This window comes from Salvelinus namaycush, chromosome 26 (genome assembly GCF_016432855.1).
Source record: "Salvelinus namaycush isolate Seneca chromosome 26, SaNama_1.0, whole genome shotgun sequence".
Lineage (NCBI taxonomy): Eukaryota > Metazoa > Chordata > Actinopteri > Salmoniformes > Salmonidae > Salvelinus > Salvelinus namaycush.
In genome coordinates, this window is record NC_052332.1 from 20157269 (window position 1) to 20170628 (window position 13360).

The following is a 13360-nucleotide window of genomic DNA, read 5'->3' on the forward strand; positions in this document are numbered from 1 at the left end:
CGTCTTAATGAGAAAGTGTGTAAGAGGACAGGTATTCGAGGACGTGTGGCTTTGTCTTGAACCAGGCTTCCCTAAAACAGGTGTGACAACGACGTGATTTTGGAGGTATGGCAACGCGGGGCTAGATGGCGGGTAGTAGTGCTCATGTGTGGAGAGAAAGAAGACTGTCTTGTTTATATGGATATAATTACTGATACATTTGCATCTGATACTCTTTCTTCCTCTTCTTTTGTAAAACTCATTTTGTCGGTGGCTGCCTGTAAATAGCACCGTTAAATAATCACACACATATAATTGCGCGTAACTAGTTGACTGTTTTTGTTTCCAATTTGTTCTTTCTGATCAAATAAAAAAGTAACCCGTGCCAAGTTGATGGACAGGTTGAAATGAATCATCTTTGTTTGAGTGTGTTATTGTAAAGATGGATGGACAGAGTGTAACTGACCAGAGACTCCCATGGTAAATGATCTGTGCAACAATGAGAAATATTACCCATGTATCTCTTCCAGACTACTAGAAGCTACATAGTCTATTCTCAGATAGTGATCTTTGTGTCTTCTGTTGAGAGATAATATAATTGGCATTAGGCTTCTCTGACAGATCAATGATTGCCATTGTATTTGATTAGGTGGACAATGCCTCACAGATAACTGTCAGACTAGGAAATGCCCTAGTACGTTCTCACAGTATGACATAATTCATCCAATATTCAATTTGGATTTTATTAGTTAAGATCCAACGGAGAAGATTTTAATAAGTAATATAATTCTGTTTTGCCTGAACATACATCTTAGACTTTATTGGGATTGGTATAATGACTATGTCTTTCAAAAGTTTTAGAAATGGTGAGACTGTGGGGTTTATTCATGAGACATTAGGATGTGACCATTGAGCAAGTTGAGGAAGCTAAACTCCTAGGTATAAGATTGCATGGTCAATTACCATGGTCAAGTCATATTGACAGAGTTGTTGTGAAGATGGGGAGGGGTCTGGCTGTTATAAAATATGCTCTGTGTTTTTTACACAAAAATCAACTGTACTAGTTGTTCAGGCTCTGGTCGTGTCCCATCTTGATCACTATCCAGAACATGTGAAGCAAAGAAAGACCTAGCAAAGTTGCAGCTTGCCCTTCACTGCACATGCAGAACTATCATCAACAACATGCCTGCCAGTCTTTCCTGGTTGAGGCTTGACGGGAAACTAACTGCATCTCTCCTAGTTTTTATGAGAAATATTACTGTGATGAAAATTCCAGATTGTCTGCATAATCAAATAACATTCAGCTTAGACATCCATATGTACCCCATAAGACATGTCACCAGGGGTCTCTTCACAGTCCCCAAGTCCAAAACAAATTCACGGCAACGCACAGTATTATACAGAGCCACGATCACATTGAACTCCCTTCCATCTCCTATTACTCAAGCAAAAGCAAACTTACCTTTAAAAATGTATAAAACAACATCTCATGGCACAAGAGGGACTGTGAAATGACAAACACACGCACACCCAGACACACGTTATTCTTTAGTTGTATTGCTTGTATATCATTGTATTTTAAAATTGTGTGACTGTTCTTGACTATCAGTGTTTTGTTACTTGTGTTTTATGTTTTTGTGTGGACCCCAGGAAGAATAGCTGCTGCTTTGGCAAAACCTAATGGGGATACTAATAAAACCTAATGGGGATCCGAATGAATTTTATTATATATCTAATAACCATAAACAAATGAATCAACTTATGTCATTCACTTTTTTTATTACACTACATTACACCAGCTTCAGAAACAATAAAAACAACAGCAATACAAACAACAAAAATAAACATTCCTAATTAATTGCAATTATTTTAGACTCCACTGATTCCCCTTGAAGCATTAATTCACACTAATTAAATGAGCACCCAAAGCAACAACAGCAAAGCATGTTGAGTCAGAGAACCCAAGGGAAGTTTCCCTCTGCACTTCATCTCTCTCTCTCAGAGACTAACTAAACAGAATGGCAAAACCATCCCATGGGCATCATGACTGACTTCTGCATGGTGGGGATGTGACTTTCACACAAGATACTGTCTGTGGGATAGGAGAAGCATGCAAACAATGTCTGGCATAATGTGCTCTTCAATTATGTGTCACTGTGACTTCAGGTAGTCACTTTTCTCTGAGGTATCCAAGAGAAGGGGATTCACAGTAAGTTAACTGAATGGCATCTCCTTTTAACCTATCAGTTTCATTGCTGGCGTTTTTAGCAAAATTGGTCATCTAATGAAACGTTTCCTGAAACGCATAAGTGAAATGACAAGGAAATGACACGTAACTAAATCAGAATGGTATAATTAAAATGTATATGACATTTGAATTGAGACATTTAAGTGATCTTATGGTTTGATCTTATGTCTGCAGTTGCATGATAAAAACAGAACCGTATCTTGTGGCTGGAGGTGGTGCTCAGAGCCCAGGGCTGAATGTGGCACACATCTGGGAATCTTGCCTTATATGAGCAAAATATGTCCTGTGTGAACATAGCACTAATGTAAACACAACCTTGGATTCAGTCACACAATGAAAGAACCTGGGCTGTGTTTCGACAGATGCTGTGGGGAATTGTAACCATTATAACCAAGATAAAACACTCAAAGTTATACAGATGTGTGTGTGGATAGATTTCAATAACCATGTTTGCCCAAACAAATCAGACAGTAACAAATCAGACATACAAATTAGTAAACAAATAAGGTGACTCCTTCTGGACTGGATCCAGCTGTGTTGATTGACTTTCACTGTATGAGAAGCGTATTCATATATTTTAAAGACAACAAGCAATATCTGATGTCACAGTGAAGTGTCATCTAATTCCAATTTGTAATTGAAAAAGGTTTCCTTCACTTGTGTCGATGTCTTTATTCATCTTCCTTTTTCCTTTCTGTTCCTTCATAGTGGAATGAAAATGAAGAAAGAACACTAAGCTCTGTGATGTGAGAGGTCATCTGAAAGGTCAAACAACCTCTTTGTGAGATCAGTTTCTGACATTCAGAGTATTAGGGATCTTTTTGCCATCTGTACAGAGAACAGACCAAAGACCCCATGTAGGCTGTGTCTCAACAACAGTGGCATACCTCAGTAAAAAAATTAAGATAAAACATTTGTAGTTTTATAGCTAATCTCATTCAACACATTTTGCCATGAGGCTGAGAGACAATGTTGCCGTTTTAAAGCTACACTATATATACAATATACAAAATGAGTGAATTCGGCTATTTCAGCCACACCCGTTGCTGACAGGTGTATAAAATCGAGCATACAGCCATGCAATCTCCATAGACAAACATTGACAGTAAAAATGCCTTACTGAAGAGCTCAGGGACTTTCAATGTGGCACCATCATAGGATGCCACCTTTCCAACAAGTCAGTTTGTCAAATGTCTGCCCTGCTTGAGCTGCCCCGGTCAAATGTAAGTGCTGTTATTGTGAAGTGAAGTTGTGTCCATGTGCTTTTCTAATGACCGTTTCTGTGCTCATGTAAGTGACTGACTGAAGGAATCCTCACTATCAGTAGCTGCAATGTGGTACGCCTTGACCTTTGTTTTGAGAACAAAAGACGTCTCAGTTTCAAGGTCTCAGCTTGGAGAGAAGAAGCCTTGTGAGCTATTGGTCTGTCAAATGTTATGAACCAGTATTGGTCGGTCACATGAATTAAACAAAAACGGTAATGATGAATTCATTATGCTAAATCATGCAAATATAACTCGTCTTATATACGGCTGTACACAGACAACTGCTGGGACTGCCCCAGCAGAGCTCCTGATTGACATGTGTACTATGGTGCATTGAGTTGGTTGGAACCACTCCAGCGCGCTAATAATAAAAGGATGATTTATTTAAGATTGACTTTGAGTGCCCCTGGTGGTAATTTCCACGACGTGTGTAAGAATTTCCACAACACAACAACAGCTCAGCCGCAAAGTGGTAGGCCACACAAGCTCAGAGAAGCATAATCAACATGACACTGAATCAAGGTTGAGACAAGCAGTTTCTTAACCTTGATGTTAAAATATCTAGTGCTACACTATAAAAAACATATATATTTGTTCGCCATTTTAGATTTTAGGTCTCCAGTAAGGGATTGATCTAGGGACACACCAAGATAAGTTACACTTGTTTTAGATTCAATCTCCTTGCCGGCACAGTTTACTTTTATCTTGTCAGCATATATCCTAGGAAACAAAGAGAATACATACTGCATGTTTACTTTGCATATACTCTACATTACAGGCATCTGCAAACAGGTGTCATGGCAAGTTTCAGTCCTTATTATGTGCACATTAACTAAAACGGAATGCACTCCCAGTTTACGTTTAAACAGTGTCCCATATTAAAAACATGTGGCAAGAGGAATTATTCAATATCAGACAACTCTATTCTGGAAACAAGTAAGCAGATGTATTTCTTAAGACAGATGTTAAGTCATGTTGAAGTTCAGTGACTAGAGGAAAAGGAAGATGCTAACAGGATATGTTTTATTACAAAGCATGATCAATGTCATGATATGTCAAAGTATTCAACTAGCTGTTAGAGATGTTGTGCCAAATCTGACTGTTTTATTCTTTGTTTGTCTAGATATAGAGTCCTCCTTGCCCTGTTGTCTGGTGTCCACTGAGTCTCCAACTAGTCCAGTCATCATGGAGGGGTGCTTCAAGTCATCCTTGTTCTACATCAACTCGTCCTTGCTCTTAAATCTCTCACAAACCATTAAACTCCGGCATAGGGGACAAGAGTGTGTATGGGCAGTCTGAAGACATGCCAGCTGTACTCCTCTTCTACCTGGCGCTGCAGTTCATCAACATGTTCCTGGGGATCGCAGCCAACGTTATGGTGCTGTGGCCCTGCACAAGAACGGCTCTACCACCTCAGACATCTTCGTAATGCACCTTGCCATCCTGGACGCCTTCTTCCACCTCACCCCCACTCGGGAGGTTGCCAATATCGTCTACCGGACCACCAGCAGCACCTGATACGTGCTGCGCTACTTCTACGGCGTCAAGGACTTCTTCTCCTGCGTCTGTCTGGATCGCTACATGGCCGTGCTCCACCCGATCACCTTCACAGAGCTCAAGGAGTGCCGCCACCGGGCTCTTCACGCTGGCCTATGCTACCGCCAAGTGCGTGGGCAACATCATGAACTTTGAGAAGGTCTTCACATTCAAGATCCTGGCGGCATTTGCCTTCATGGTATTCCGTAACGTCGCCATCCTGTGCGCCCTGAGGCAGTTTGGGCCGGGCCGCGACGAGATGCACCCCGTCAAGAAAAGAGCCTTTAACATGGTCATTATCATCTTAGCAATCATTGTTTTTAACTACTTCCCTCCCGTGGCTCTGTTCCCATTCCAGCACTACTTCTCCCTGGATGTATTCCGCTGCTACATCCACCACATTGTCTTTGGCTTCAGGAACATCAGCAGCAGCATCCAGCCTGTGCTTTACCTGTTCAAAGAGAATATACTACCACAGAAACCTGGCTCCTGCTGTACCGGAAATACAGTCAACTCAGGATGATTCCTCAACACACATACTGTACAGGTAGTTGTCTGGTTATTAGGGTGTGAATTTGTTTTGGTCTAAAACTGACTGAATGTAAGGTACTGATGAAGACACAAGATGTAGGTAGACTGCCAGTAGCACATCTCTCAGATTTAAGGTGAAACAACATTTGCATTTAAAAAATATATATATTTACTTACTTCATACTGTATGTCATATACGGGGATGGAAATGCCTTTGAGGAAATAGACCTGTCAAGCAAATAAATGCAATAAAATGTTGACCATACTCTGTTATTTTGATATGTAGGCTAATGTCTTTGTATGCCAATGTCTTTGCATATGTTATTGCTGTTGTATCAAAGCTATTTAATAAAAAGTGAACACATACTATACTATGTCTGAGTGGATTATGCTTTTGCTTGTGTCTGTATACCAACTGATTTGAATGCTGGTGTCAGAATGAAAAAAATGTAAATATAACATTGTAGAAAGAAACACATATTTGAACCCTAGTTGCTAGTGGGGGTGGATGGAGACATGTTGGCTGGGTGAATGGAATGGAAAGCTATGAACGATCTGAGACAAGAAGGGCCATCTATGCCATCAAACGGAACATAAAATTCGACATACCAATTAGGATCTGGCTTAAAATACTTCACTCAGTTATAGAACCCATTGCCCTTTATGGTTGTGAGGTCTGGGGTCCACTCACCAACCAAGAATTCACAAAATGGGACAAACACCAAATTGAGACTCTGAATGCAGAATTCTGCAAAAAATATCCCGTGTACAACGTAAAACACCAAATCATGCATGCAGAGCAGAATTAGGCCAATACCCGCTAATTATCAAAATCCAGAAAAGAGACGTTAAATTTACAACCACCTAAAAGGAAGCGATTCCCAAACCTTCCATAACAAAGCCATCACCTACATAGAGATGAACCTGGAGAAGAGTCCCCTAAGCAAGCTGGTCCTGGGCTCTGTTCACAAACACAAACAGACCCCACAGAGCCCTAGGACAGCAACACAATTAACAAGACACAACCAAATCATAAGAAAACAAAAATATAATTACTTGACACACTGGAAAGAATTAACAATAAACTGCGCAAACTAGAATGCTATTTGGCCCTAAACAGAGAGCACACAGTGGAGGAATACCTGACCACAGTGACTGACCCAAAATGAAGGAGCATAGCCTTGCTATTGAGAAAGGTCGTCATAGGCAGACCTGGCTCTCAAGAGAAGACAGGGTATGTGCACACTGCCCACAAAATGAGGTGGAAACTGAGCTGCACTTCCTAACCTCCTGCCAAATGTATGACCATATTAGAGGCACATATTTCCCTCAGATTACACAGATCCACAAAGAATTCTAAAAAACAAATACAATTTTGATAAACTCCCATATTTATTGGGTGAAATACCAGTGTGCTCCTTGTCCCAGAACCACCCAGAATGCCCCGCGCGGCCCATTGACATAGCATGGACGTTTCCCATCTCCGCAAAAGTATATATGCAGTTGCGAATGTTAGACTCCACATCGATCTGCAGGTTGAACATGGTGAGATTGTAGACTCCTACATTGATAGTGCAATTTGTTCAGGCGATTTTACAGCTAACTACCTACTTTACAAGCTGATATTGTCTTTGGTATTACTGTGTAGCTACGTTTGCTAAATCGCCAATAGAGAGAGCATTGCGGATTTCGTAGTCGACTTGAGCTGCAACAGACTTCCGCACCAATTTTCCATGTTGCTACCAACCTTATAACATCAAATTGAAACATTTGTTCATAAAAATATTGTTCACACAGTGTTATTTAACACTGTAAATGAAAATAATGCATGGTTTTGGGTGGATTATTCCTTTAATTACACTTTGAATAATAAATAGTTTTCAAAGTTTGGCATCATTCTTACCAAAAGAATGCAATATTCTAGTGAAACGTGTTGATTTGTTTAAACCATTCATTGTGAAAACAAACAGCATGTTCATAGATTAAATGAACTAGCTTGTCTCTAGGTAAAAGCCATTGCAACCAATTTGGGTGAATTTCATTATTTACACCTTGTACAAACTAAAATGCATGACATTCTTTTTAAGAAAATCTACATTTTCTTCGAGAATATGACTTAAAAGCTATGTACAGTGTTAGGAAACAACATTACCACTATATACATAGAAAGGCTCTACCACAAATGACAATTATTACCATAGTTTAATACTGGCAAAGACTAGCTCTAGGGCGACATCCACTAAAAGCAGTTTGCTGTCCTACTACTTGGGACAAATCTAAACTTAAGTTCTCATGAAATTCAGCATACATCAACATTAAATATCCATATATATTGCACTGTAACACATACAGTAACATGACAGTCTTAGTCCTCAATCTTTATTTCCAGGTTATGGGGAACATCAGTCCCACTGGTACTGCCCTCAATCTCCTCAGTCCTCATCTCCTCATCTCCATGAGTCTTCTGGTGCTTTTTGAGGGATGACTGGTCGGTGTAGGTCTTCCCACACTGGTCACAAGGGTAGACCTTCTCCTTGGTGTGGACCTGCTCGTGTCTCTTCAGATGGCCAGACCTACTGAAGCTCTTCCCACAGAAAGAGCAACTGTACAATTTCTCCCCGGTATGAGTCCTCAGGTGCAACTTGAGGCTGCTCGCCACGCTGAAGCTTTTCCCACACTCTGAGCACGTGTATGGTTTCTCTCCTGTGTGCATCCGCTTGTGTATGGTGAGGTGGCCTGCCTGGCTGAAGGTCTTCTCACACAGGTCACAGTGGTACGGCCTCTCCCCTGTATGAATCCTGTAATGTGTTTTGAGGTCCCCCATACCATTGAACCTCTTGCCACACTGTACACAGCAGTAAGGCTTTTCCCCAGTGTGTATTCTCTGATGTATTCGCAGGTTACCTGCGTTGCTAAATGTTTTGGCACACACAGTGCAACTGTATGGCCTCTCTCCTGTGTGAGTTCGTAAGTGGACTTTAAGCTGGTTGTGTTCACTGAAGCGCTTCCCACAATGTGGGCAGCAGTACGGTCTCTCTCCCGTATGAACACGCTTGTGTATTCTGAGCTGGCCCGGGTGACCGTAGTTCTTCCCACAGAGGTTGCAGCTGAACGGTCTCTCTCCTGTGTGAGTGCGCTTGTGGGACTTGAGCAGGTCTGCCCGGCCAAAGCGCTTGCCGCAGTAGTTGCAGCAGTGGGCCTTCTCGCCACTATGATTCCTCAGGTGAATGTTGAGGGAGCTCACTCGTCTAAATGTCTTCTCACACTGGGTGCAGTTGTAGAAGCCTTGTGTGTTTTTAGAGGGCTCTGTAGCGTGAGAGTTCAGAGTGGGTAAAATGTCCTCCCCTGTCGTCCCAGCAGGATCAGTTCCCATGTCAGGGTAGTATGTCAAGAAAGGATCTTCTTCTGGCTCAGACTCTCCAGTATCATTGTGACACAGCCTTCCCTCCGATTCAATAAAATGGCCACCCTCATCGTCTCCCATCTCCATGTGAATGTCAGACACTATGGTGACTTTGACATCACTGTCGCTGGAGTCCACATCTGTGTCCAGTGGTGACTGAAAATGTTCATCATACTCTTCAGGAATGATATAGCTCAACTCAGCACTCTCCATCTTAATTTGCTTAGATGCCAGGTTGAGAGGAGATGGGGGTTTTGAGAGGTCTATAGCATAGTCATCCTCCATATCAGGTTCTGTCTTTATGTTTTTGAAAATTAGGGTGGAAACCGCAGTGTCTGGGATGTTTTTGAGGCATTCTGGTTCCTGCTGAGCTGCTGGATCCATAATGGAGACAGACCCTCTGCTCTGAGGCATCTTGCCCTTGTGTTGTCTCATGGAGCTCCTCCTCTCATCACCCTGTGTTTTGATTGGCTTATGGGATTGGCCGACAGATGAATGGCTGGAACATGTCTTCCTTGACGAGTCAGGGAGGTGAACGACGTCCTGGTTACTTCCAGGGTCTGGGCAACAACAAATACATGTTAAAAGTAAAAAATGTCCAACAAAGTCAGGGGATTACTATCTACTACAAGTTCCTAAATTGAAAGCTAGTTTGAAAGTACCACTGACAACAACTGTTGTCCATGGTTACAATGGGTGTTTGAAAAGGGACATGTAAAACATGCAACAGAGAGGGGTCAGCTAGGCTCGGTGGCCATCTTGGCAGCATGTACCTCAAGATGGAACAACAAAGGACAGCTGCAACTAACGATAGCTGCACTGGCGATTATTATTTTGAAGCCAACTGCATTGTGTACGTACCCTTTACGATCGAATCCTTATTGTCTTGTTCGTGCAGCCTTCGTTTAAGATCCTCATTCTCACTTTCAATTCTTTGTATTTTGCCCTTGTACTCAGACAACGTTTGGTCCACTGACTCCAATATGTCACTTACTGTGGCTTTAAAAATCTCGTTCAGAGACGACTCCAAAAACACTTTTAAGTCTTTTGACTTTGCCATAATCTGCAAATAAATAGCATACAAATAAAATATTAAAACCTAAACTATCTTACGAGGTGGGTGTGGACGAGGTTGCTGCCGTGTCCGGAACAAAGCAGTAATCGTCGCGTGAAAGTGACGTGCCATCCCGTCAATGTGTCGTTCTCTCCCTAGTGCCTCTCCCTCTTTTACCGCCTCCGCAGTTAAGGAGTACGCATTGCATGTGTGTTACCGGTCGATTCAAGTGTAGTAGGCAACCAACCACCTGGCAGGTAAATTTATATGTTTAATGTTATATATGTGATACATTTAGTGCATTCTTTAGAGGGCGGCTTGTAGTAGCTTGTTTGTTGACTTGACACGTGTTTACAGTTCAAGAAGCATAGACCCAAGTCATACTTGTCACAACAACTAGCCCTGGCTACAAGCGGCGCGTCGTATGGGGCTTAACAACAACATAATTCATCAAGTCGACACATGCAAAATGGTTCTGTTTATCTTTTTTGTTATTTTGAGGTTTACATGGAACAATCCGTAGAAAAACACAGGGGGAATATGGTCCACTGGGACTCAAAAGTATTTGCTTCAAAGCATGCCTACAGTAGTGCCCTGAGGCTCGACCAGTCCACTCCCTTGTGTCAGTCAAGACTTGCAGGAATGAAGTTGATCCACTCCCCTGACCTGTGGCTGTATGAGTGACAGAGTTATATTAAGCTGGCCCGGTTGGACCGGGCGTGACCGGTGAGGGAGGAGCGCCAAGCTCAAATCAAACAGCCATCTGCAGCGCTTGGTTATGTTGTCAACAAGACAGCATGATCCATCGTTCAGAAACATACATATATTTTCCATAAAATGTATGTTCACATTTTCAAACTAGTTTTCATTGGGAAGGCAGCTTAAGCTTTAAAAAACACAAACACAGAATCCTACTCATTCGTCCACCTTTTGTTTTGAGTCGACACCGCTGTCGGTCAGAACGAGGCAGCTGGCTCATGCCCGGGAGCAGCACGGTTCCAAAACGAATCCAATCAGTTTTTACCCAGTGCAAACTATGCCTACCCGGGCCAGCATTATAGAATCCCCCCAATGTATGCTTGTGCGCATCTGTGCCTTTAGGCTGTGGGCGGGCCCAATGCTCTCAGGTGTCTTTTTGCTATTTCGCTCCCTGCCAATCACAATGTGGCTTTTCTTTCTTTTTGTTGCCTCTTTCCCTGTTTTTGCAAGGCATATCCATGTTGCAGATGAGCAGAGGGAGGCGGAAGTCTGGGATCTGTTGCCTGGAGATGAGGTATCTCTCACAGAGGGGGAGTGGACTAGGACTTTCGACTTGCATGCATCCTCTGTGACACCCCAGGCTAGCGCTGTGTAAGTGAGAGAGGCTAGAAAACTTGTCATCTGAGGGATTACACCTTGTGCACTAAGCTGTCTGTCTACATGGCAATAAAGAGGTTTTTCCCCCCAGACTGACTTAAAGCCTTACTAACTGACTGGTCATATGATACCCCCTGAGAAGGCTTTAAAGGGTAAGTCCAAATCAACGTTTACTAAGAAAATGGCAAGTGTTACTCTCTGAAAGTAGTTTGTGTTTGAGTTTTTAATGATCTCAGGCATGTTATTAGTTTGCTGACAGCAGTAGTGTTTATTATCTGGTGTTTCCGCACATGAATAATATATATTAACCTTGTTATCCTGTTGGTATTGATGGTTTCATTCAAGTTTGTGGTTTGATTTCTCCATAGTTGTACTTGTCATGTGGGTGTGGGTGTGTGTTGTTGACGAGTCAATGTGGTTACAGTCAGTTTGGCATCTCACTCTGATAGACTGCCTCAACAGCTAGAGAGTCCAATGCATAGTGCCTGTCAATACAATGGTCCACTGGTAGGGGATGATCCACATAATCACTGGGACATCCACAAGTTAATGTAATGGTTCATCAGCTGCACTAAACCTTTGCCATTGCCTTGTCCCTGTTTATTAGACCTTCATTTCCTGAATTTGGTTAAAATACGCTCAACAAAAATATAAATGTAACATGCAACATTTTCAAAGATTTTACTGTGTTACAGTTCATATAAGGAAGTCAGTAAATTAAAATAAATAAATTAGGCCCTAATCTATGGATTTCACATGACTGGGAATACATATATGCATCTGTTGGTCATAGATACCTTAAAAAAATGGGACTCACAATGGGGCCTCAGGATCTCATCACGGTATTTCTGTGCATTCAAATTGACATTGATAAAATGCAATTGTGTTCATTGTCTGTAGTTTATGCCTGCCCATACCATAACCCACCACCACCATGTGTCACTCTGTTCACAACGTTGACATCAGCAAACCGCGTGCCCACATGATTCCATACACGTGGTCTTTGGTTGGAGGTACTGCCAAATTCTCTAAAATTATGTTGGAGGTGGCTTATGGTAGAGAAATTAACATTCAATTTTCTGGCAACATCTCTGGTGGACATTCCTGCAGTCAGCATGCCAATTGCACCCTCCCTGAAAACTTGAGACATCTGTGGCATTGTTTTGTGTGACGAGACGGCACATTTTAGAGTGGCCTTTTATTGCCCCCAGCACAAGGTGCACCTGTGTAATGATCATGCTGTTTAATCAGCTTCTTGATATGCCACACCTGTCAGGTGGATGGATGATCTTGGCAAAGGAGAAATGCTCACTAACAGGGATGTAAACAAATTCGTGCACAAAATGTGAGAGAAATGTGTTTTTTGTGCATATGGCACATTTCTGATATATTTTATTTCAGCTCATCAAGCATGGGACCAACACTTTACATGTTGCGTTTCATATTTTTGTTCAGTGTAGTAATGCTGGTAATTTAAAGGACACAACTGAAATCTGTGTCTTATTAACTGTAAGAACCTGAAGACTTAATCACCAGCAACATTCAAATCCAAGGTCAGAGATTATCGTTGTTATTACACCAAACAATAGATAGGCCAATATTGTGCCTGCATAAAGGGAACAATGTTCCTCTAATTAGATAACTGTAACCTATGACCTGAATACCTTCAAATATTATACCTAAAGAAAGATGATGACTGTTATCCAGACTCCAATGTAAGAGTAATCTAGTTTGTACAACACACACATGGACCTTTATACAATCTCAGAGATCTGAAAATCACATTCACACAGATTCAATGAGGAAGTATGGGGTGCAAAAATAAAGTATTTATCTATCATTGTAAGTTTATACCGTTCTTTACTGTTTTTAAGTGGAGCGCCAGCCTAGCACCCTAACAGGAAATGAGAAGTGAGCACCCACACAGGAAGTGTGGCCAAGCACTGTCCCGGATGTTGGTTATGTGATGTGAGTAGACTATTGACAAA

General features: G+C 41.8%; 1 protein-coding gene and 1 pseudogene across 1 annotated transcript; one reads left to right on the forward strand and one right to left on the reverse strand.

The window, feature by feature from the left end:
- Positions 1-4693: 4693 nt before the first annotated feature.
- LOC120020994 lies at positions 4694-5551 on the forward strand (annotated as a pseudogene).
- Positions 5552-6979: 1428 nt separating this feature from the next.
- On the reverse strand, positions 6980-10114 carry LOC120021721 (zinc finger protein 2 homolog). The gene is made up of 2 exons (XM_038965565.1): positions 9824-10114; positions 6980-9522 (listed from the first exon to the last, which is right to left on the reverse strand). The coding sequence occupies exons 1-2, from the start codon at positions 10020-10022 to the stop codon at positions 7925-7927; spliced, it is 1797 nt and encodes a 598-aa protein (XP_038821493.1). The 5' UTR covers positions 10023-10114; the 3' UTR covers positions 6980-7924.
- Between the last annotated feature and the right edge of the window lie 3246 nt (positions 10115-13360).

Excerpts from the sequence above, each read along its gene's own strand:
- LOC120021721 (XM_038965565.1), bottom strand. The coding sequence starts at position 10,022 with ATGGCAAAGTCAAAAGACTTAAAAGTGTTTTTGGAGTCGTCTCTGAAC. Across the intron at positions 9,523-9,823 it reads TAAGGATTCGATCGTAAAGG|ACCCTGGAAGTAACCAGGAC; the intron begins GTACGTACACAA and ends GTTGTTGCCCAG.